Below are 23,362 nucleotides of genomic sequence, written 5' to 3'. Positions count from 1 at the left end.
CCTTCTGATTCTTAGCAGTGGTTCAGGCAGGAGGCAGGATGTGTTATTGTGGGTTGCGAAGCTATAGCTCCTTCCTGTGGTCATGACAGGAAAAGAGTCGGGAGAGAGTTAAGCAGGGCATGAGAAGCCACGCAAAACATATTTACGTCAACAGTATCAATAGGGCATACTTACCTTGAAGAGGTGATGCCAAAGGTTTGGGCTTCTTTTTTGTAGGATTGGTGGCTGTGTCCACACAAACAATGGCAAGGCATTTTTACAAGGGCTGTTCAAACTTCAAGAGCTACTTGATTTGAGAGCTTCACTTCTGTACTCTTCACCCACATTTTAATGAAAAGCATCACATTCCCCACATTCCTCATTGTAGGGCAGGGCGTGTTTAGTGAAATGGTACAGGGCTACCCACCGTTCCCCAGATTCTCTTGCAAGCTCTTTCCCAATAAAGCAAAACCAACAGACACCAGTTGTGTGACTTCCTTGCAAGAAAACACCTTAACAACAACAAAAAGAGCTGCACAATTGAGGTATTCCAGTTTTTCTGTGCAACAGCATCTCTGCTCCAAACTCAACAAACCCCACAGTATTAGGCACAAGCTAAAGAAAATACAGGTGTGAGAATTGGCAAAAGAGTTAATATATAGTAAGACAAAAGTAATCTCCAAAATGTACAAACTCCTACTTGAATGGGAGGTTAAAGATGAGGACGTCAAAGAAATCAGGACTAAGTGGGCAATTGTTTTGGGGGGGAAATATACCAATGTCAGCATAGGAAAGACTATGGAATACAGATTGGAAATTCACAGCCTGTCATACACTAAGGGAAAATCATATGAAAATGTTTTACAGGTGGTATATAACTCCCAGCAAGTTAGCAAAGATGTACAGAACATGCTCAAATACATGCTGGAGGTGTAAACAGGCTGAAGGGACAATGATTCACATGTGGTGGGGCTGCAATAAAATTAAAAAAATCTGGGATATGATATACAAAGAAATTAATTTTTCTTCAAACAAACTTTTACAAAAGAACCAGAAGCCTTCCTCTCGGGGATATTGGGACCAGAGTTTTCCAAGAAAAAAGGAAGAATATTCTTATAAACTGCAACAGCAGCGAGAATGTTTGATGTTTGAGTGAACATGCACAGAATCAGACTAACAGAGTAAAATATGAATGGACAAGGCTGAGTCTTTATGAATATTAAAAACAACAAATTCCATAGCAGTGCAAATGAAACTTTTGCTTGTGATACCAGCTAAGATTCCATTATGACAATTTCCCACAAAAATTAGTTGCTAGGCTTGGAAAACTGATGTTATTTCTTCTTTTGTTGAGCTTCTTAGATATTTGAAAGCTTTTGTCATCATCTTAATCATCTCTTCCTTGGCCAAATATGGCCAGTGGCTCCAGCTTTTCCTCATGCACCATGCATTCCAAACTCTTTATCTGCTTCCCCGCTCAGGTATATGGCAAGAACGGATGTGAAAGGTTTACTAGATATTTTGCAATGAGGAAGGCTGGTGTGGTGTAGTCTTTGCTTTCGTATTTGTAGCCCTATGCTCCAGAATTGAGTTCATTAGGTTATTACAGAGACTCTAGATAACGTTACGTCAATATTCTTACATTCTAATATTCCCATTTGCCCTTCTGTCTTTTCAAGGCTTATTTTCTTGGAGGTTCTTCTAACTTGGAATGCAACTGCAGTGTCACCTATTCATTTGGGGATTGGCAACACGGCTATCAACTTACTTGTTGGAGGACTGGCCTGTGGGGCAGTTGGTGATGTGGCTGGTGAAGCCCACCTTTCTGCATTGCTTGCCCTGCGTTTCCTGGCAACAGTGCCACAATTGCCAGCTCTGGCCAATTTCAAAAAAATTTGAATGTTTGAAGATCAGCAGTCCAGGATAGACATGAATAATATACTGGCAGATATACATAAAATCACAATATAAAATCACAAAAGACATAATAAAAATAGAAACAACCCAATATTTCCCACCCTAACATATTTTAAAAGGTCGTTGGATGTCAAAGGCCTGGTTAAAGAGGAACGTCTAAAGCGCTTAAAGGTGTATAATGAAGGCGGCAGGCGAACCTCCCTGAGGAGAGCATTCCACTCATCAGGAGCCACGGCAGAAAAGGCTCGTTCTTGTGTTGTCACCCTCATGCAGGAGGCACGTGAAGAAGGACCTCAGAGGATGATCTCAGGGTCCGGGTCAGTTAATATGGGGAAGGGTGGTCCTTGAGGTCTTGCAGTCCTGAGCTGTTTAAAGCTTTCTAGGTCAAACCACGTGGAAACCGCCTCAGGAACAACTGCGTCAAGATGAACAGTAGAAACAAAAATAAGTTAATAAAGTTTGGGTGGGTCGGTGGGAGGTTGTAACTCAGCTGCGGTCTCTTTTGGCTGGGCCGTTTCTGGTGACCCTTGCAAGCTCCTGGGCTGGAAGTTCCCATGTATGGCTTAGGGCAGGCTTCCTCAACCTTGGCCCTCCAGATGTTTTGAGACTACAATTCCCATCATCCCTCACCACTGGGCCTGCTAGCTAGGGATCATGGGAGTTGCAGGCCCAAAACATCTGGAGGGCCGAGGTTGAGGATGCCTGGCTTAGGGCAGTGGTGGCCAAACTTGGCCCTCCAGCTGTTTTTGGACTACAACTCCCATCATCCCTAGCTGACAGGACCAGTGGTCAGGGATGATGGGAATTGTAGTCCCAAAACAGCTGGAGGAACAAGTTTGGCCACCACTGGCTTAGGGCTATTCTGAGAGCTATGAAAGGTGGAGGGCTGGGTGGTTAACCCCTAGGCAACCAATACGAATATTCAGTTCAGGGCCGGATTTAGGTTTGATGAGGCCCTAAGCTACTGAAGGTAATGGGGTCCTTTATATGTCCAGCTGTCCTTTGTCAACAACAAATTGTTGCTGTTTTTTGTGTTGAATATATACTATATGGTAATTGATGGACCTAATAGGTATGTAGGTTTTATTTTATTTGTTTTTTATCTTCTATTTTGGAAATGTACATCCTTTTTTTCTCCCTTTAATTTTTTTGGGGGCCCCCAAAAGAGTGGGGCCCTAAACTATAGCTTGTTTAAAGGTAAAGGTAAAGGTACCCCTGCCCGTATGGGCCAGTCTTTACAGACTCTAGGGTTGTGCGCTCATCTCACTCTAGAGGCCGGGAGCCGGCGCTCGTCCGCAGACACTTCCGGGTCACATGGCCAGTGTGACATCGCTGCTCTGGCGAGCCTGCACCAGCGCAGCACACGGAACGCCGTTTACCTTCCCGCTATAAAGCGGTACCTACTTATCTACTTGCACTTTAAGGGTGCTTTCGAACTGCTAGGTGGGCAGGAGCTGGGACCGAAAGACGGGTGCTCACCCCGCCGCGTAGATTCGAACCGCCGACCATACGATCGGCAAGTCCTAGGCACTGTGGTTTTACGCACAGCGCCACCCGCGTCCCCCATAGCTTGTTTAGCTTATATGCAAATCTGGCAGTGATTTAATTGGTAAAAACTACATTTCCCAGAAGGTTTAGGGTCCGTATTCAGTGCATTCTGGGTAATGCAGTTTCTTAAAAAATAAAAATAAAATGTAAATGCGACTCTTGAGAATTAAACCCTGCTCGCCACGCTGCGAAGCTGAGAACATATCAGGGCTGACAAAATGGCAGAAGGCTGCATTGATGATGAGATATTGCTATCTTAACTTTCCCCAAAATCCACTGTCTGCAGCGCAACGGAAGATACACTCCACTCCCAGACAAACTTTCCCTTTGGGCTTTATGGAAAGTCCCTCTAGGAATAAAATTCCCCGTTCTTTCCTCTGTGAGGGGAAACGGGAAAGAAAATGCAGCAACATCAGCTCGCAGTTCATTCTGGAAGTTGTTGTCTCGCTTATAGAAATGTGTGCGAGTGCTATGGTGCAATGGGAACAGCTGAACTACAGTTCCCGGCATGCTTCGAAGGCACGCAACATTTTGCGTCGCGATAGACGCAACGCGGTTTTCCCAAATGAAATCTCGCGAGATTTGGCTTTCTACTCTGGATTCCTCCCCTCTCCTCTCTAATTTGGGAACGCGCGGTGGCTGACGGGAGGGACGGTTCCGTCTTGTCTCGTCCTGTCCCCGCTCCCTCATGCACCACTAGCGGTGCCTTCCGAAGTGCGTCGCGCATCGATGTGACTGCTGTACGAGAGAGAGAGAGGGGAAAAAAAAGTGAGGGTGAGACAGCGAAAGGAAAAACCACCCGCCGGGGCAAAGTCTTCCTGAAACACCCTCCACCCCCCATCTCTATCCCTCTCCCCAGAGCGCTTTAGAAAATGGCGTCCGACCTTCGCGCTGCTTGCGTTACATGCCGGGAGTTGTAGTCTTTTCCATGCCTCGGGCGCTTGGCGTCGGGGTCTTGATCGCGAAGGAAAGGACTACGTTTCCCATAACCCCGCGGGCGAGGAGAGGGACAGACGGGAGCGAATTGGACGGGAAGGGGGGCGGTTCCGCCTCTCCTCCTCCTTTCCCCCTCCTCCCCTTCACCCTTCGCCTGCGCCGCGGCTGCTGCTGCTGCGTCGGGTGAGGGAGCGCGAGCGAGCGAGTGGCGCAGGCAGAGAGAGCGGCCTCCCTGGGCAGCGCGAGGGAGGCGGGTGAGAGGCCTACTCCGGGGCGGCCCGATCTCGGGAGTCGCGCAGGGGGAGGGAGGGGAGGGTTTGGGCAGGGGGCGCGCGGGCGCGCGTCACGGACGCGGTGCATGCGTGGGCGGGTGTTGGGTTGAGTGCTGGGGTGCGGGCAGAGGGAGGGTCTCGAACGGCTCCATCAGGCCTTGAGGTGAATCGGCCTAATAGGTAGGGCTGTGTGTGTGTGTGTATATTCCTGGGGAGGGAGGAAAGGCCTAGTAAGGGGTAGAGGCAGGGGTGGGGCTTGAAACTGCTACAGAGATGGCTGTCCAGGCCTTTTGGGGGGTGGGGAATATAGGAATGGATTGCTCGTAGCCAGGTTGTGGGTGCATGTGGTGGGGGGCGCAGTCCTTTAAGCCGTTTAGAAACCTCATAGGGACTAGGGAGGTTATAACAAGATTGGGAGGGGTGGTTCAGTCCTTCAAAGAAGGAGGTGAATGGGGTGGTTGGAGCCAGATTGGGGAAATATCGGGCTGGCATTTCAGCCGTTTATGAAAGAGGATCAAATGGGATAGTGAGGGAGGAGGGGAGTGTGTGCAGGCCAATCGTGTGTGGTTTGTTTGGTTTTTTTGCTCAGAGGTAAGTCCGACTGAGCTCCCAGATAATAAGGAACAGGATTGTAGCCTTAGCTGGGGGCTTGAAACTGGTGGGGTTGGGGACAAAGGATAGGGTTGTATTTGTGTAAAATGTAAAAATAGGAAGAGGGGCTCAGTAGAGTGGAAGTTAAGACTCCAGGGTTTTGTGATCATCGCTGCTCTCTAGGGGATGGGATGAGTAAATTTAGGCAAATTCTGAGAGCAGGTGGGGGGGGGGGAAATCAGGTTTCTGGGAGGTTCATAAAGGGAAAAGTGTTGAACAGGGAAAATGTAGGTAAGAGGCTGTAGGTGAGACAGTTCTCTGGGGGAGCAGATAGAATTTGAAGATGATGGGAAGGGAAGCCTGAAATGCAATAAGGGAGACTTTGATAAGAAGTAAATTTGAAGATGCATAGAGAGCATTAATGGGGCAAAGTAAGAAGAAAGGAAAGTGTGTGTGAGGGGATGTTTGGCACTAGATTCAGGTTGGAATTTGTGGGAAGCATGTTGCACCGCATGAGTTCTACGGATTTCTTCTGTGCATTTATATATTCAGTCTTGATTGTGAAGAGGCATGGGCCCATCCTGGTATTTGGAAAATGTTGGCAGAAGCTGCCAGTTGCTCTTTTGCCTCTGCTTCTAGCCATACATCCTCTGTTTTTTTCTGTAGGCATTAGAGGCACCGTTGGTGCTAGCCTGTGAGCGCCATGTACAATGGGATAGGACTCCCCACTCCTCGGGGCAGCGGCACCAACGGTTACGTGCAGCGCAACCTCTCGGCCGTGCGCCACAAGAAAGATCGCACTGACTACAAGTCAGAAGAGGAGTTGAGGAAGCTGGAGTCATCCCTGGTTAAAAAACCCAACCAGGACATCCTGGACCACGAGCGCAAACGGAAGGTTGAGCTGAAATGCTTAGAGTTGGCTGAACTCATGGAAGAGCAGGGGTAGGTTGTAGTAGGCAATAGGGAAGCAAAAATATTTGGAATATAACAATGGGGGCTGAAAAATAACCATGGAGATAGTGGCATTGAATGAATTGAATGAATAAGGCTGATAGCAATTGTGGAAGAAGGTGCGGTATGGGAAGGTGGGGGTATGTGGGATTTGGGAATGTGGGGTATGTGGACGTTGCACCTGGGATTTCTGCCTTCATTTGTTGGCAACCTTGGTCTTGGTAACTGACCAAATACTCTGATCTGTTAGCACAGCAATGATGGAAGGTTGACAAAGTTAGGATTCAGGGATGAGGAAGGAAAAGCTGTCCTTCCTCTTAAGGGCAAAGGGTGAGAGTAGGTATTGAAGGAAATTGGAAAGTTACATATTTATTATTAATAATGCAGGTATAAATAAACTAGGAGAAGAGGAAAACTGAAATGGAAAGAATAAGTGAACGTGTTCAAGGACCAGGACTGAGGGTAGGGTAGGGTGGGGGAATGAAGTACAAGTTGAGCATGAAAGGTGAATGGGAGAAGAATTTACATGAAATGGGTAAAATATACTTAGGAGAGATGAGTGGGAGTGGGGAAAAAGCCTCTACTTAAAGCGAGCTTCTGGATCTGTCAATTTTCTGGATTAGTCAATAGGGGGGCTGGGTTTTAGTACCTCCTGAGTAAATGTCTACTATGCTTGAGGAAAGTTAAACTATGGACCTCATTGTCACCAGGAAAATGCTTTGGCAAAGAATTTAGTAATTTCTAAATATGGATTAGATGTTGGTAATTGCCTGCTGATAGTACCAAACCGCCTATATATATTACCATTTTTTCATGGGAGGACCTCAGTAATTTTTAGCTGCCTGAAGGAGTTGAAAGTATGAGAAATCATGTCATACATGCTAGGTGTACATATGCGTTGTGGCACTGGCCGCTTGCTGTCTGTTGGTTTCAGTGGGACTTGTTCAGAAGTGCTTTCAAGAAGCTTCAGATATAATATATGTAGTGTTAACTTATTTATAGGAAAAACAAGCAGGGTGAAGTTACTTTACATTTAGCAGGTGTTCAATCAATTTTATGTGTATTGCAAGAAGAGTTAAATTTGTTGATTTTGTTTTGCTGGATTCCAGGAGTGAAGATGACATTTTCATTTGTAGTAGAAAATTATTCCTTTTGGGGGAGTAACAACTTTGCTTAGCTTTTTATAAACTACTTTGAAGTTCTAGTCAAATGCTTTATTGATAATGAGGATCCTCCTATGCAGAGATGTTGTAATATCTCTAAATTGCAGTTATCAGGGAGGTTGAGGCTGAGAGAATAGCGGTTCGTAGAAAGACACTTAGCTAGGTCATGATGTGTGTGTGTGGGGGGGGGGATGTGCTTAAGTCTTTGGTTTACATTTAAGTCATAAGTACTATGCTGTGTTAGATAGAAGTAGTCAGTGTTTTGAATCTGTTACGATTCATGTCCCTTAGCAGCACTGCCTACTACCTCCTTAGAGACTGGTTACCATGTTTATGGGACCCATCTGGTAAGCCTTGTAAAATATTTTCTGGTGTTCTCAACCCAGGTATGGAGAAGGGGAGATCCAGGAAAAGGTAGCCACTTTTCGGATGATGCTTTTGGAGAAGGATGTAGCAGTGGTCAAGGAGGGGGAACAGCAGCAGAAGCCGACGTAAGTAAGGCACCTTGGTGGATTTTGATTCTGATGAGTTGACTGATTCATTAGCGCCCCACCTCCTTTCCATTCCTCATGGGGCTTGTTGCTCTTCCCATACTTACCTTGGGCTTGCCTCATAACCTCTAGTTTTCTCCCTATAGTAACTATTTCTGTTCTTCTCCAGTGTCACAGAAACCCATCAGCTGGCTGAGGCCAATGAAAAGAAGAACGAGAGGCTTAGAGCTGCCTTTGGAATTAGTGACAACTATGTGGATGGCAGCTCTTTTGACCCCAACCGCAGGGCTAAGGAGGCAGCAACAGCTGCTGCAGCAGCAGCGGCTAAGCAGCAGCAGGAACAGCAAAAGCAGTACAGGTATGTGGGCATCCTTGCTGAGGAAAGGAAAGGTAGAAGTTGGGGAGGTAGACATGGTTGTGCCTACCTCAGTTGAGCTCTTGTCGCTTTACGTGGATTGGGAAACAATTTATTGTATTTTTTTGTTTAAGAAATAGGTATTATTTGATAAAAGTTGTTTGACGTTCACTGTACTATAGAATACAAGCCTTGCCTTGGGGTAAGATTACATCAGATGATGCCTTTATTAAATATATATGTATTTTAAAAATCTGATTTGTATTTTGGCATGAGTTATTGATCTCTTTGCTTGATTAACTGGCTGTAGTTTTGACATAATTTTTGTAAGGGTTGTTAACAATACTGGATACCTTTGTGGTGTGCATGCTAATACCCCTAAACTTGAGAATTTTTATTTGGCAGCCTAGTTGCCTGCTTGGGGATTGGAATGGGGAGAGGAAAGAAGGAAGGGAGAGCCGTTATTTTGGAGCCTGTTTGGGAGTTGGTTTTTCACCATTTCTCTGTGTTTTCCCAGTCTTGTTAAAGAGTCTAGCAGCTCCCGTTCACCGTCCCCAAAACAGAAGAAGAAGAAAAAGAAGAAAGACAGAGGCAGGTGGGTGCATGAACAAAGGCAGTGGTGAGCTGTGGCGAGAAGAGGGTGTCAGTTAGAGTTTGGCTAGGTGGGGTGAGGGGAGAGAGTAAGGAATCTGGGATGTGTGGGTCTCCATTACCCCTTGCCCCATGTAACATGTCCCTTTTGTTTGTCTCTTCAGATCTGAGAGCAGATCACCTTCTCGGAGGGAGAGGAAGAAAAGTTCAAAGAAAAAGAAACACAGGTAAGGGGCTGTCTTGGGAGAGACAGGCTGGCTTAGTGTGATAGACTGGGCTTTAGGATCTTCATCTCTTCAGCTGATGGTTATTTTCAGTGTTCCCTAAATAGCTTATGGTTCTGTCTTCAAGTGTGCATGAGAGAACAGACCTCGCTTTCTGTGGGGTACTGTTGTCTTGTCTTCCGCTACAAAAAAGGTTACATGATGTAGAGTTTGGGGCCTTTCTCATCCTATATGTAGCTATCTCTTGTCAGAGATTCTTTGTCTGAAAGCATCCTGTGTAGGACTGGGGTGGAGGGAAGTCATCACTTTTTATCCAGTATCAAGATTTTTGGGCATACTATTATGTTGTTAGGTGACTGGCAGAAGTATATAAAACTCTGTTTTTGTTTGTTTGTAGGTCAGAGTCAAAGAAAAGAAAGCACAGGTGCGTTAACTTTTTAAAAATGCATTTGGGTATAGAGAGTTCTTTGCAATTCTGATTTTACTTTTCTTGTATTCTCAACCAATCAGAACTGAGAAATTGTGAGTTCTCAGAGGATATCCTGTGATTTTCATTGTTGAGTGGTGACTTGAATCTGATTGTCCCACATCTACATCCAATGTTACTAGCTACATGTTGCATTGATCTTCTTATGAATTGTGTGGCAGTGTTTTAGAGACACCTGTTTAGTAATAGCTTCTTGGTTATTCCTAGGGATGGGGATGTTCTGCAGTGGGTACTGTAGGAACTGAGATGGAAATAATGGCTGTGCAGTGTTTCCAGAATGTTTCAAAACAAATGTCTTTTTCCAGGTCCCCAAGTCCCAAGAGCAAACACAAATCTAAAGAAAAGAAACGCAGGAGGTAAAAACCACGTTTTTCTTGCCACTACCAAGATCCCTCCTTGCTAAAGATGGTCTCTTTTTTTTGCATCCTTTCTGCTCACATTTCTAACCCTCTTAGGTCTACTAGCGAGAGTGCATCTCAGAAAGGCCGACGGGATCGTTCCTCCTCCCCAGATGATTCTTCCTCTTCAGATGCTTCCCGTAGCAGGTATGGCTTTGGGATGGAGATCCAAAGTTCCCTCTATTTCTTCCTCACACAAGTCCAACGTTCTTGAAACCAGATTTCAGACTTGGGCAGACTATTGAAAATAACTCACATTTCAAGCCTCTGATAGTTATTTATCATCTGCAGGTCAGGTAGCCCCATAGCCCAGAAGCGGGCCCCCTTAAGGCGACAGAGCAAGTCTCCCTCAGCACCTTCACGGAAGCAAGCGGAAACTGAGGCAATTTCCAAGAATCTGCCAGAGAGAACACGCTCATCTTCTCCCGAGCCTGTCCGGCGGGGCAGGAGCCCAAGCCCTCGAGAAAGCAGAGAAAAACGGGAGGTATGGGATTATAGACTTGCAACAGAGGTTCCTTAGGGATTTCAGTAGGACTTGATTATATTTGGAGTAGAAAAATCATGGAGTCGGGGTTGTAATACTAACAGGTTTTTTTTAAATCTCCTGTTGTCCAGAAAACTATGAACAAGCATTCTCCAGTACGTGAGACCCGCCAGCGCTCTGGCAGCCCCTCTCCTGCCAGAGAGAAGGAAAGAGAAAAGGAGAGGAAGTCTTCTCGGCATGGGGATCGGAAGTCCTCTCCATCATTTGAGCGGGATTCAAGGTTCAAGCATCGCTCCCCAATGCCAAGTGATCCTTCTCGGGAAAGAGTCTCGGGGCACAAGCATTCCTCCTCGAAGGAGAGTGTCTCCCCACCCCCTAAGAAGCAGACAGAGGATCGTAATGGGACTCTACCATCCAAGGCTAAATCATCAACTGACCAGAAGGAGAAGCTGGCAGCTGCCTCATCTCCTACTTCTAAAGCCAGTGAGACAAAGTTGAGGAAGGGCTCACCCGATGGCTCTCCACCTCAGCGCTCTTGTTCTCCTTCAGAGAGTGGTAGCTGCTCCTCTTCTTCCTCCTCTTCTCCTTCCCCAGCAACCAAGCCAGCCCCAGTTTCCCGTAGCTCTTCTCCAGAGGAGCCTCCTAAAAGGCAAGGCAAAGAGAAGACCTCCGCACACAGAGAGAGGTCTAGTTCATCCCCCGAAGTCTCCCGCTCTGGGCAAAAGCAGGCTGCCAAGGTCACATCTCGTCGTGAATTATCGGGCACCCCTCCAGCCAGGGGCAACAAGTCAAGGACCAGTCGGAGGGATAGATCTCTCTCCCAAACACCCATTGCTCGAAGAGGTAGATCTCGGTCACGCACCCCAGCTAAGAGAGGCAGATCACGCACACCTCCAAGGAGGGGAAGGTCTCGCTCTGCTCAGAGACGTGCTCGATCCCGTTCACGTACTCCTCCAAGAAGGATCCGTTCTCGCAGCCCTCAGTGGCGGGGCCGGTCAAGAACACCCCAGCGGTGGGGCAGGTCACGCTCACGAAGTCCTCCTAGATGGGGCCGATCACGGACACCTCAGAGGCGTGGCTGGTCTCGTTCTAGAACTCCCCAAAGGCATGGCTGGTCTAGAAGCAGAAATAGTGGGAGATGGGGAAGGTCAAGAACCCCACCAAGAAGAGGGAGGTCACGTTCAAGAACCCCACCAAGAAGGGGCAGGTCTCGATCCAGAACTCCACCCAGACGAGCAAGGTCTCGATCCAGAACTCAACCCAGAAGAGGGCGATCTAGAACCAGAACCCCTCCCAGGAGAGGGAGGTCAAGCTCTTCACCAAGGAGAGAGAAGTCGTTGATTTCAGCAAGACGAAGTAGGTCTGTGTCATCTCCGGATCGGAAGGCCTCTAGAATTTCTTCAAGAAGAAGCCGATCTGGTTCCTCCCCCCAACTGAGAGAGAGGTCCAGAAAACCTTTGCGGCGTAGCCAGTCTGGCTCATCTCCTGAATCAAGAAGCAGATTACGTGTTTCTCCCCGGCGCAGTCGATCTGGATCACTTCCAAAGGCAAAGAAGAAATCACAGTTGTCTCCTAGAAGAAGTCGTTCAGGTTCATCTCCAAGGTCAAGGAAGAAAAAATCAAGAACACCACCACGGCGCAGTCGCTCTAGTTCTTCACCCAGGCTGAAAACGAAGTCCAGGTTATCTCCACGGCAAAGCAGGTCTGGTTCTTCAACACCGAAAAAGAAATCCAGATCACCAGCAAGGCGAAGTCAATCCAGGACACCACCAGCAGTCAAAAATAAATCTAGCATGTCCTCAAGGAGCAGATCTGGCTCATCTCCAAGACATACAAAGAAGTTTGAGGATTCTTCAGCAGTTGAAGAGAAATCTAAAATGTCTTGCAGAAGAAGCCAATCTAACTCACCTGCAAGACGTAGCAGGTCTGGATCCTCCAGAAGGCGAAACAGGTCTGAGTCTTCTCCAGAAGTGAAAACGAAGTCAAGGTCCTCTCCAGGGCTGCAGAAGGAATTAAGATCATCTCCAAGACGAGACCGGTCTGGTTCCTCTCAGTCATCAACAAAAGAAAACTCATTATCCCCTCCAAGACGAACAGCCTCTCCAGAACCAAAGTCTACACCCCCGTTGCAGCGAAGCAGATCTGGAAGGTCTCTAGCAGCAAAAGAAAAGCCTAGATCACCAGTCCGAAGGCAGAGCTTGTCTGGATCACCTCCAGCTTTGAGGGATAAATCTCTGTCTCCACCAAGACGAACTACATCTGGATCATCTTTGGAACTGAAGAAGGAATCCACTTCACCACTGGTAAAATGTACAACCGGCTCTTTGGAGTTGAAGAAAGCCAGATCACCAGCAAGGCGAAGCAGGTCTGGTTCCTCTCCATTGGTCAAGGAGCAATCTAAATCTCCTTCCAGGAGCAAGTCCAAGTACTCTCCTGAGACAAAGAAAGTCACATCACCGTTGATTCAGGTCAGGCCTGGGCTCTCCTCTCCAGCAGTGAGAGAGAAGTCTAGATCACCTATGAGGAGAAGTGGGTCCAGATCATCTCCTGAACTAAATGGCAAATCTAAATCTCCCCCAAAACAAAATAAATCCCAAGAAATAAAGTCAAAATCTGGGTCACCTGCAAGGCACAACAAATCATTGGCAGTAATGGAGAGAGCTGCATCACCATTCCGGAAAAGTAAACTAGGTTCATCTCCCCCTGGGAAAGAGAAATTGAAGTCTCCACCAAGTCAGGGCCAGCCTGGGTCATCAGTACTCACAGAGTCAGAGATTCCTTCAAGGCGAAGTAGATCTGGATCTTCCTCTTCTTCCTCCTCCTCTTCTTCCTCCTCTTCCTCCTCCTCCTCTTCCTCCTCCTCTTCATCAACGTCTTCTCCAGAAGACAATAAATCTCGATCACCTCCACGACTGAGTCGCTCTGCAACACTTTCAGTCAACAAATGCAAATCTGTATCATCGCCAGCACACAGCAGGTCAGATTCATCTCCAGAACCAGAGAACAGCACACTTCCAGCTGTTGCAAAGCACAACAGACCTGGAGCTTCTCCAGAAGCAAGTGAGACTTCAAAGGTTTCTCCTGTAGAGAAGAAAGAGGCACTCAGAGATGCACCTCGGAGGAGCAGGTCAGGGTCGTATTCAGAGATTAAAGAGAAGCCAAGAATACACAACAGTGAGAGCAGTTCAGAGTCTTCACCAGATCGAAAAGAAAAATCTGTAAGCAGATCTCCGCCACCTCCCAGACCGTCAGTAAAATCAAGGACACCTGTAAGACGCAGGACATCAAGGTCTCCACCCAGACCTAGAGTAAAATCCAGAACTCCACCAAAGCGTGGTAGGTCTGGGTCACGGTCTGGGTCACCACCAAGGTCCAGAGTGAAGTCCAGGACACCCCCCAGACGACGTAGGTCTGGATCATCTCCAAGACCACGAATGAAGTCCAGAACCCCACCAAGGCGACGCAGGTCTGGTTCATCCCCAAGACCACGAATGAAGTCCAGAACCCCACCACGCCGCCGTCGCAGATCTGGATCCTCTCCAAGACCCAGAATAAAATCTAGAACCCCACCACGACGTCGAAGGTCTGGTTCATCTCCACGAGCCAGAGAGAAGTCTAGAACACCAATTACAAGAAGACGGAGATCTATGTCACCACTGAGCCCTAGACGGAAATCTAGAACACCTCTGAGACAGAGGTCCAGATCACGCTCCAGGCAGAGGTCAAACACCAGCATGCATCCACATAGGTCTGAATCGTCATCTCACTGTGACAACCGACCTCGAACCTCCTTGCGACGGGGAAGATCTGGCTCTCTGTCATGGAGGAGTCGCTCCCGTTCGCTCTCCAGGCGGCGAGACAAGTCCCGGGGCTCATTACGGCGGGAAAGGTCCATCTCGTCCCCAGGCCGAAGCTGCTCAAGATCCCCTTCCCGTCAAGACAAAACTCGCTTCACATGGAAGGGTGAGCGCTCAGTCGCCTCACCGCGCAGAGGCCATTCCCGATCACCAGCACGGAGAGAGATGTCTAGGCTGTCGCCACAACGGAGTGCTACCAGCCGGAATGCATCCCGTTCACCTCCCAGATTAGATGCCCCGCGAATAACAGCAACCTACAAAAGCACTGGGTCCAGAGTGTCTCCTGATTTTCGGTCGTCTCCTGTGAGGAAGCATTCCAGATCAGGCTCCCGAGAAATCTGCACCTCTCCAGGAAGGAAATCCCGCTCTCCTCCTGTGCTGGAGAAATACCCCAAGTCTGACATCCAGGAGAAGTCATCAGCACCCTCGCTATGGCACAGCAAAAGCAACACTGCCATCCCTCGCACTCCAACCCCACCATGTGAGGACTCTCCCATAGCTCGGAAGGCCCTGTCTCCTGCTCCATCTGCCGTGTCAAAGAATGGCGGTTCCACGACTGTCCGAGACAGCCCTGGAGATAGGAGTCAGGGCTTTCATCCTTCCACAGTTAGGGATGAGACAGCTGCTGGTGCTCCTTTGTCAGGGAGAAGCAGTTCCCATGCAGACTCCCCTTCTCCTGTGAAAGCTCGGTCGTCGTCGTCCTCCTCTGAGTCCTCCAGCCCCTTGCCAGCCCTGGTTTCTGTGCTAGCCCCAGCCCCCAAAGAAGAGGAGTTTGTATCTGAAGGAAAAGTAGCAGAGAGGCCTGCCGGGCGCCTCCCCACCCTGGAGGCTGAGCCACAGCTGGCTTCTGTTGCCATGGAGGAGAACACCAGGAGCAGCTGTTCTACTGCCCCACAACTGGCTCTCCCCTCTCCACCACCCTCTGCTCCCTCAAAGGTGAAGAGAAGTTCATCTGCTTCCTCCACCACATCCTCCTCCTCCTCCTCCTCCTCTTCCTCATCGTCTTCTGATTCCGATTCTGAATCCAGCTCATCTGAGTCCATCCCCCCGGATCAGCCGGCAAAAGACGTTGAGGCGGAGATTGTACCAAAACAGTAAGAGCCTATATTTCTCTCTCCCCCCCCCCCCGTTCCTGCTCTCCTAAGTTGCTAGTAATCACTGTTCATACCTGTCTTAGATGAAGCTGCTGGTATCTTGCATCTTGCCTTCACTTCTAAGTCATCTGTTCTGTTGTATTTACTCAGGTTATCCCTACCTCTGACCCTTTGTGCCTTGTTTTCCAACCATCTCCTCCGTTGTACAACTCCACATTGTGCCTTCCACTCCAGAAAAGGGAGTTTTGTAGCACATTGAAAGACTCACATTATAGCATGAAAAATTTGGGGACAAAATCTATTTCATCTGATACTTGAAGTGTGTGTTTTTCTATGCAGGCTGAGAGTGCGAAATAGCTAAGACCTTGAAAACCAAGAGATAGTATTCTCCGTAAGATTTTTATGCAAAGCTCAACTGGTTGCTAACCTTTTGTGGCCTGAGGGGTGCCTTCACTCTTGGTCAACTGTTTGGGCACGGATTGTCAGTAGTAGGTGTTGTCCTCCATGCACACCACCTCAGCTGGTAATTTTCCTCTCTCCACTCCAGCCTGATGGCTGAGGAGAGGAAGATTAACATCTCAAGCAGGGCACAGGGATCTTCACCCTCTTCAGGACTGTATGTACTTAAAATTTATTTTATCTTTTTGCCACCTCCAGAATTGGGGTCTTGGAGGGCCAGAAAAACTTCCTTGGGTGATTGCATTAGCTCTTCAGGTCAGGAATTGGCTGCCCCAATATAACAAGCTAATAATTGAATCCTCCTTGCTTTGGTGGGCTAAATTAACCACTGTTGTGTGTCTTGGCACTAATATCATTCTTGAAAATAAGCTGTCAGAAGTTATTAAGAAGCTGGTAACCTGTGTTTGTATGCTGGCCATTGGAGGGGCATAAAGGCATCTCCATTCCTTAGCACAGAAACTAAGTAGGCTTGAGAAGGGTACAAGGATGCATGTATGCCATCCCCTTTTCAGCCGGTCCTCTTTCTTACCTAGTTGCCAATAGGTGTCCATATGAGAGGCTTCCTTAAGCAAAAAGGGCATAACGACCTGTATAGCTTAGCTATCCCAGATTCTGCTTGTGGATGGCCAGTGTCCATATCTTGTATGTTTCTTAAGCTTGGCATAGAAATGTCATAGACTTTAACTCTTGCTTTTCATGGCTTCTCTCTCCACTCTCTATTCTGACACTTAAATCTACCAAATGAGGGCGAGAACTTTACCTCTTGGTTTTAAAAGATCTCATAAAGTTCTTCATGTTAGCGGAAATGGTTTTTAAATGCTGTAATGGTGGCCTTTGTCCGCCAGAGGCTAACCTTGTTTCACTTCACTGTGTCTTTGTAGCAGGAAGGCACATGGAATTTGGGCTCTGAATCTGCACTGCAGGCCCCATGCAAGCCTTTTGCTCCTTTAAAGCGCACCTGGTGAAACCAAATGCAGGGCTCCCTTGCAGAGCATGTGTTTGTACACATGAAATGCATGTGCCTAGGTTTGTGAGCATCCTTTGAATCTTTCCCCAAGATTCTAGTTCTGTGTACTTTTCATATTTACTTTTGACGTGGTTTGGGGTGATAGAACTAGAAAACAAGGCATTAGGGAACTGGAGAATGGGAAGAGGAAGCAAGAGTTGGGAGATGGAAGAGGCTGATCATTAGAATCACTGATCGAAATACTGTTCTGATTTTTGAACATCAGCAGGAATGAGAACTTCCTTTGTCATTATCTTACTAGTGAGGTTGCTGTTCCTACTGAAGGAGATGATTCTACATTGATCTAAGAACACCTGAAGTAGGGGGTGAATTTGGTGTCCTTTCTGATGTTGTTGGACTCCCAACTTCCATCAGCCATGTCCATTGTGGCCAATGGTTCTGAGATGATGGAGTTGAAATCTGTTCAATGACAGCTTGCGGAGCGCAGGCTCCCCACTCACTATCAAAAAGTGTTTCACTCACGAGATTTCTGCTTTGTCCCAGTTGGTAACCGTAGAGGTGACACTGGCCCCTTCAGAGATGTAGCCATTGTGATGTAGCAGTAGGCCAATGTGCGTAGAAGCCTTCAATGTTTTCTGGTGTGGTGGGAACAGCAGCAACCATTCTGATAACAGAAATGTAAAGGGGAGCTATGGCAGCTAGTCTCCAGGACCTTTCCCATAAACACCATGATCCAAAGGTTAGTGTATCAGTTTCCCCTGGCAAAGAAACAAAAATGGCGATTCTAGAAGTAACCCACTAATACCTCTCTTAATCCTTTTAACACAATTGCCCTGTGTGTTTGACCTTGATACTATCCTTCATTTTCTCTTCTCCCGCCCCAGGCCACCAAGTCCAGTGCTGAAGGAGGCTAACCGTGATGAGCCGCCTTTGGAAGTGGGCAAACGTAAGCGCCGTTCTCAGAGCTCCAGCAGTTCCAGCAGCAGCTCTTCCTCCTCTTCCTCTTCCTCCTCCTCCACATCCTCCTCCTCGTCCTCTGCCTCTTCCTCATCTTCCTCATCTTCCTCCTCTGCTTCACCCTCGTCGCCTAAGACTGGATCCCAGGTACCAGCCAAAGTGGTCCCCAAAAAGAAGCCGTCTCCAGAGAAGAGGAAGTAAGTATTCTTATTGGTTATTGGTGAAAGAGCTGAGAATCTGCTGCAAGGGAATGATGCCATGACTTATTGGCAGTGACTTTATTTTAGTATGGGGTGGACCAGTCCCTTCCTCCTACAAGACTGTGGGACTGTTCTCCGTTCTTCCAACTCTTTAATTAGCGTGGCTGTTGTCATTGCTAGTGAAAATGGTGTAAAAAGAGCATGTGTAGCAGAATGCCAGCAGTCCCAAGTGTTGCAGGTGGGTAACAAAGGTGCAGAAGACTTTGGGGCCTGGTTGTGTGTGTGGGGGGGGTAGTGAGGAGGCTTGCTCTTGTGCCACTGGCATCTCCAGGTAGGAGACCCCTGTTTGAAGTCCTGGAGAGCTGCTGCCAATCATTGATGCCTAGGAATAGGGAACATGTGGCTCTCTAGATGTTGGACTCCATCTCCCATCATCCCTGATGATTGGCCATGTTCCCTGAGGCGGATGGGACTTCTAGTCCAACAACATCTGGAGCGTCACAGGTTCCTCATCCCTGGTGTAGACAAGACTGAGCTAGATGGAACAGTGATCTGGCTCTGTATAAGGCAGCTTTCATGTTTCTGTTAAGGAAGCTGGAATCTGTTGGCTTGCTCTGCATCAACCTTTTCTTGAAAACCACTGTTAGATGCCTGGATTTCTGCTGGGCTCCAAAGTCCTTTCCAGTAGAAAGCTTGCTTAGCCTCTGCCCAACTGAGATCTTGCCAGGCATTTCCTGTACATACTGTAGCCTGCCTTTGCAGCTTTAAGGATTCAAACAACTCCAGCATTGGGGCTTGGCCTGATGGGGCAATCAGGGGACCCTTTGCAGAGAGTCTGCTTACCCTTAACCGTTTGCTCACCCACCCTTTGGTCCAGAGAGAGTGCATGAGTTATGGCCACAGCAAGGAAAATGGTGTGGCAGCTGCTACTGCTGCATTACTTGCTAGTTCTCTCCCTGACGTGCAAGTGATGTCAGTGAAAAGAATGTGGCCACTGAGAGAATCTTACGTGTGGGCTCCCAAAATATGGAACTAGTACTGAATTGGAAACGTCTTAAAAATGAAAGGATTCTGAACTCTGCATGTAGTACGAGTGCATGGGTATTCAGCTCTGGGTACAGCCTAGGGGTGTGTCCATGCTTTACTCTTGTCCAGCATTTTGCCGGAAAATAATCACACGAGTTCTTTTTCTTCTCCCATAGCTGAAGGGCCAAGTGTGGTGAATGCACTCTTAAGCAGCCCATCTTCTCTCTCTTCCTTCAGGTCACGCAGTCCCCGAAAGCCTATTGACTCCCTGCGTGATTCACGCTCCCTCAGCTACTCCCCAGCAGAACGCCGCCGGGTATCCCCTCCGGTCCAGCTGCCTTCAGCTCCAAGGGACCGACGCAGGTAGGAACCTGAGCCTCCCTTCTCACCATGTTGGGATTGTGAGGGAGGGAGGCGGTGGCTAGGGATCTGTTTGGAATAGGGAGGGAGGATATGTGAGAATTGGAGTTAAGATAACTTGGATCAGCTTCATGCCTTCCTTTGCTTCTCCAGGGACAGGTCCAGGGACAGGTCCTCGCAGAGAAACAGACGAAGCATCAGCAGGTCTCCAGGCCGGAAACGTCGACGCAATTCCCCCAGCCCCCGAGTCCCCCGCCGCAGAACTTCAAGGTAGTATTTGCTTGGTTTCTGACAGTATTCAAGGTGGCTTATAAAATATGACAGCTCATAAAGAGCAGTAATTCAGCAAAACCCCCAGCAACTCCAGATTTGAATTATTGACAAAAAGCAGCCTGTAAGAACAGGTTTCTACATAGAGCCCCTTTCCTCTGTTTCTCTATCGTCCATTCAGGCAAACAAGATGAACTGTAATAGTTTAAGGACACACATTCCAGTCAGGTAAAATCACAGAGCTTGGCTCCGGGTGTGGCCTGGGAGGAGGTCCAAGCGCCAGATAAAGATGCCCTAGAGGGCCACCTTGATCCCTGGGGCTGCAGCTCCTCCCCTCTGCTCTAAGTGAATGCCCTTGGGTGTAGTGTCCCAGAAAACGCTGTTCCATGTTCCTGCTGATCTTTGCGGTTGAGTTACAGAATCGTGTCATAGGATGGCTGGGAAAGCACATGGTGCAGCTGCACTGTAATTCTGTGGAAGTTGAGTAGGTCAGACTCTGTAACTTCCTGGATGGGAGGTTTCCCTCTAGTAATGTTTGTAAATTAATTGATAGAACATTGAGTAGACCTCTGTGACATCACTCTATGGGGAATATTTGCTTCACCTCACATTCAAACCAAGATTGACCCCCAGAGCAGCTGACTGTTAAAATCATCCGTTAAAACCATCACACAGGTAGAAAGTATTACAAATATGTGGAGGTTGTTACTGCAGCCTCTTTTGCTTCCTGGTGTGTGATGTCATGGTCCCAAGTTCTTCTCTCCTGGGGGAGAGGGGCAAGAAACGTGCTGAAGGTTGGCTCGGGCTGGCTCATTGTATAGATGCTTGTCTTCAGAAACAGGCCTTCTGTGGGTTTTTTCTATTTGGGGGTTGTGGACTCTTTCCTGCCTCATTCCCTAATGGCCTGCAGATACATAAGGCTGTCCAGCTTTCTCCAGTGGGCATTGTGAAGCTTTCCCTTCTCCCTCACAACATTTTCCACTCTGTACTACTGGTGTCCAAGTGGCCATGATTCCTTAAGGTGATGTAGAAAATTGTGAAAAGGTTACAGTTCACTCTGGAGTGACCTCAAGAGCCTGGGGCAGGTGGTCTGCCCCTAGGCTGGGAAATTCGGGTGGTAGCCCATCCTGGGAGCGAAGCTTGCTAATTTCTCCTCTCTTTGCCCCCTTCCAGGTCCCCCTAAGCCTCTTGGAGAATCTGGAAAGCCTTTGCCCTTGCAACCACAGACTGCACCACCCCAGCCTCCCACAGTGCTGTCCCAGGTGGGAGCCCCCTGCCTCCTGAAGCCCACTGGAAGCCAGTGTGTTTGTGTGGGGGGGCCCTCTTCATTTGCCATTGGCTTTTTATTCTCATTAGTTTTTCCTTCACTGTCCCTGTCTTTATTGCCCATCATTTGTCGGCAGCTACATTCCCCTCCCTGGACATCTCTGCTCAGCACCCACCAGGATTCGCCGTCTCTGCGCTCCTCTTCTTCCTCTTCCCAACAGTTGGTGATGTTCATTTGATTTTTCTCTCTCTCTCTCTCTTGTGAGCGTTTTTTCTGTGCGTTTTACAGCTAAAATCTTTACTTCTGTGTTTTGAGAGAGGGGTCTCCTTTTTGTTGATTTAGACATAAAAGGTTTAAATAAAAGAAAACACAAAAAGGGTGGGCGGGTGGGGAGTAGGGAGATATATGTGAGCTAATCTGTTGATTTAGCGTTTCTCAGGCACCCCTCTCTGTAATGGTGGAGGGTTGTAGGAAAAAAAGGGGAAGGAGGGCAGGTTGGCTTTGGGGATCCCCTAGTTTTCAGGGCCGGGGTGGGGGGCTCCTGCTGAATATTCAGAAGCTTTCCTTCTGTGACCCACTGCTTCAGGAGAAGTGCAAGCAAACTTTTTGGGAGAAATTAGGTGTTGCTTGTAGCCTGCAACAGTGGGGTTGACTTCTGATGGTGGCACAATTTGAGCATTAGATCATTTCTGCCCCCCAAAACAAACAGATTTTAATATGCGGTGCTCTTTTTCCTTTTTATCCTTCCCTCAAAGCAGACTCTTTCATATTGATCAGCTGAGCCGGGTCAGGAGGGGTCAAGATAGGGACTGGAAAGGGGGCAGACAGGCATTTTACAAGGGAAGGTGAGAGAAATTCTGCTGGAAAGAAGCCGAGAAACCCTAAATCAGGGAGGGATGGGAACAGAAGTTTCTTCATATTTCTTAAAAGCATTTAATTTTTTTTGATATGTACAGCAAGGAGATTTTTTCTGTCAAATAAAAAACTTACGAAATGCAGAAATTGTTGTTGAATCCCTGGGATTTTCTCTGCCTCTTCTGTGGCGTTGGCTTGTCAAACAAGACCTCTGTTACATGTGGAAGTTTTTTATTCTGCTTTGTCTTGACATTGTAGTTCTGAGTCTTAACTGCGTTAGTTTTTCAGATGTAGAGATTTGATTGCTTAATTAGTACATTGGCCCTCCCACTTTATAAAGCTACCCTCCAGGTTCTGAGAGTTGAAGCCTTCAGTTACAACATGGTGACAGCCAACAGCATATTTCTAAAGTGTATTTTAAAATTTAGTTAGAAACGATGTTCTTTGCCCTTTTCTTACAGTCAAAGTGGCTATAAATAGCAAGAGTAACATTGAGTAACAATAAGTAATTTTGCATATCCTCTTTAAAAAAAGAAATACTCTGGCTCAATCAGGCGAAGCTGGGCAACCAGATAGAAAATACAAGAATCAAGTGAAGATACTCCTTTGTAATAGCCTGTAAATATGTACTCTTAGTTACCTTTGCTGGGCAAAATACGTGTCAGGACCACAGCAGGAAAGGACCACCTCAGTTCTCTGCCATGTTGGTTGCAAAGGGGACTCTGATGAGGCTCTGTTCGACGGACCCTTTAGTAGGAAAGTATGATTGCTAATGGAGAGGAAAGAGTGAGAGCCCAAAATTTCTAAAGCGAAAGTAGTAAAGGCATTGCATCTCATTATGGAAGACAAATTCATTTCGGAGCAAGTTCTCAAGCGTGCCTGACAAAAATAGGGCACTCTTGAAAATTTAGTATGAGTGTAAGAAACAAGAGGTACCCCAGTGTTGCAGACATGGGAAACATTAGGATTTGCTTTCTTTCCTGTGGATTCAGTTGCAAAATTTGATATAGGCGTATAATGTTGATTACAGTGAAATAGGAATCCACATATATTTGTATCCTGACTGGTTGTATTGGATCCAGATGGTTGCCAGAACTGTTTTTGCCTAGTGAGTTTTCATTCCTTGCAGCCACAACATGGTTCAGGTGCTCTCGGTCACTTACATCACAAATTAAATTCCCTTAAACCCATTCCTTGACTGAAAAGAGAGAGCGTGTTAAGATTTTTTGTGTAAATGTGTTGGAAGGGTGAGATGGGGTGGTGGTGGTGGAGGAGGAAATAGCACTGCTGTCATGCCTAATAATAGTCGCTAGAGTCTGCTGTTGCACAGGCTAGTGTGTTGGTCTTGCTTTACAAAGGAAAATGCATTTCTTGCCAGTGCAGCTGTTCAGATTGTGTACCCTCTTGTCCTGGCCACTTTGCTAAAAAAAAAAAAGCTTAAAACCACCACCCTCTTCCCCTTTATTCTTCTTTTCAAAGTGCTTTTTAATTTTTTTAAAAAAGGTACATACCCGAAACGATGCCCCCTTTCTCCCCTGCCTTGCCTCTCGAGATCTTGTGCTTTGTTGAGCTTCACTGGTCTTGGGAGAGCTGTTGCTAAACACGTCTCCTAAATTTGCTTCCCTGTACTTTGAACATGGTTGTTTGTTTTGCTCTTTCATGG

At 47.4% G+C, this 23,362-nt stretch overlaps 1 protein-coding gene and 1 long non-coding RNA gene across 5 annotated transcripts; one reads left to right on the top strand and one right to left on the bottom strand.

Annotated features, from left to right (window-relative positions):
• Positions 1-4,437: 4,437 nt before the first annotated feature.
• Positions 4,438-21,846, top strand: SRRM2 (serine/arginine repetitive matrix 2; the record flags this gene model as incomplete). Of its 4 annotated transcripts, none has more annotated exons than XM_080978642.1 (15): positions 4,438-4,563; positions 5,910-6,185; positions 7,744-7,848; positions 8,018-8,206; positions 8,721-8,798; positions 8,959-9,021; positions 9,416-9,442; positions 9,811-9,861; positions 9,961-10,050; positions 10,195-10,387; positions 10,519-15,338; positions 17,649-17,918; positions 19,185-19,310; positions 19,461-19,577; positions 20,751-21,846. In XM_080978642.1, the coding sequence occupies exons 2-15, from the start codon at positions 5,947-5,949 to the stop codon at positions 20,758-20,760; spliced, it is 6,378 nt and encodes a 2,125-aa protein (XP_080834768.1). In that variant the 5' UTR covers positions 4,438-4,563; positions 5,910-5,946. The 4 variants fall into 4 exon arrangements, with proteins under 4 accessions (XP_080834768.1, XP_080834767.1, XP_080834770.1 ...); XM_080978641.1 differs by having other exon boundaries at positions 4,493-4,634; XM_080978643.1 differs by lacking the exon at positions 4,438-4,563 and adding an exon at positions 4,784-4,832.
• Positions 18,407-19,178, bottom strand: LOC308461622. Its single transcript, XR_013978924.1, has 2 exons — positions 18,823-19,178; positions 18,407-18,545 (listed from the first exon to the last, which is right to left on the bottom strand). It is a non-coding gene; the product is annotated as an uncharacterized lncRNA (long non-coding RNA).
• Positions 21,847-23,362: the final 1,516 nt, after the last annotated feature.

The sequence above is a fragment of the Podarcis pityusensis genome (genome assembly GCF_964106645.2).
Source record: "Podarcis pityusensis genome assembly, chromosome: 13".
NCBI lineage: Eukaryota > Metazoa > Chordata > Lepidosauria > Squamata > Lacertidae > Podarcis > Podarcis pityusensis.
The sequence above is the reverse complement of the archived record's forward strand: the minus strand, read 5'-3'. Positions and strand labels throughout refer to the sequence as shown.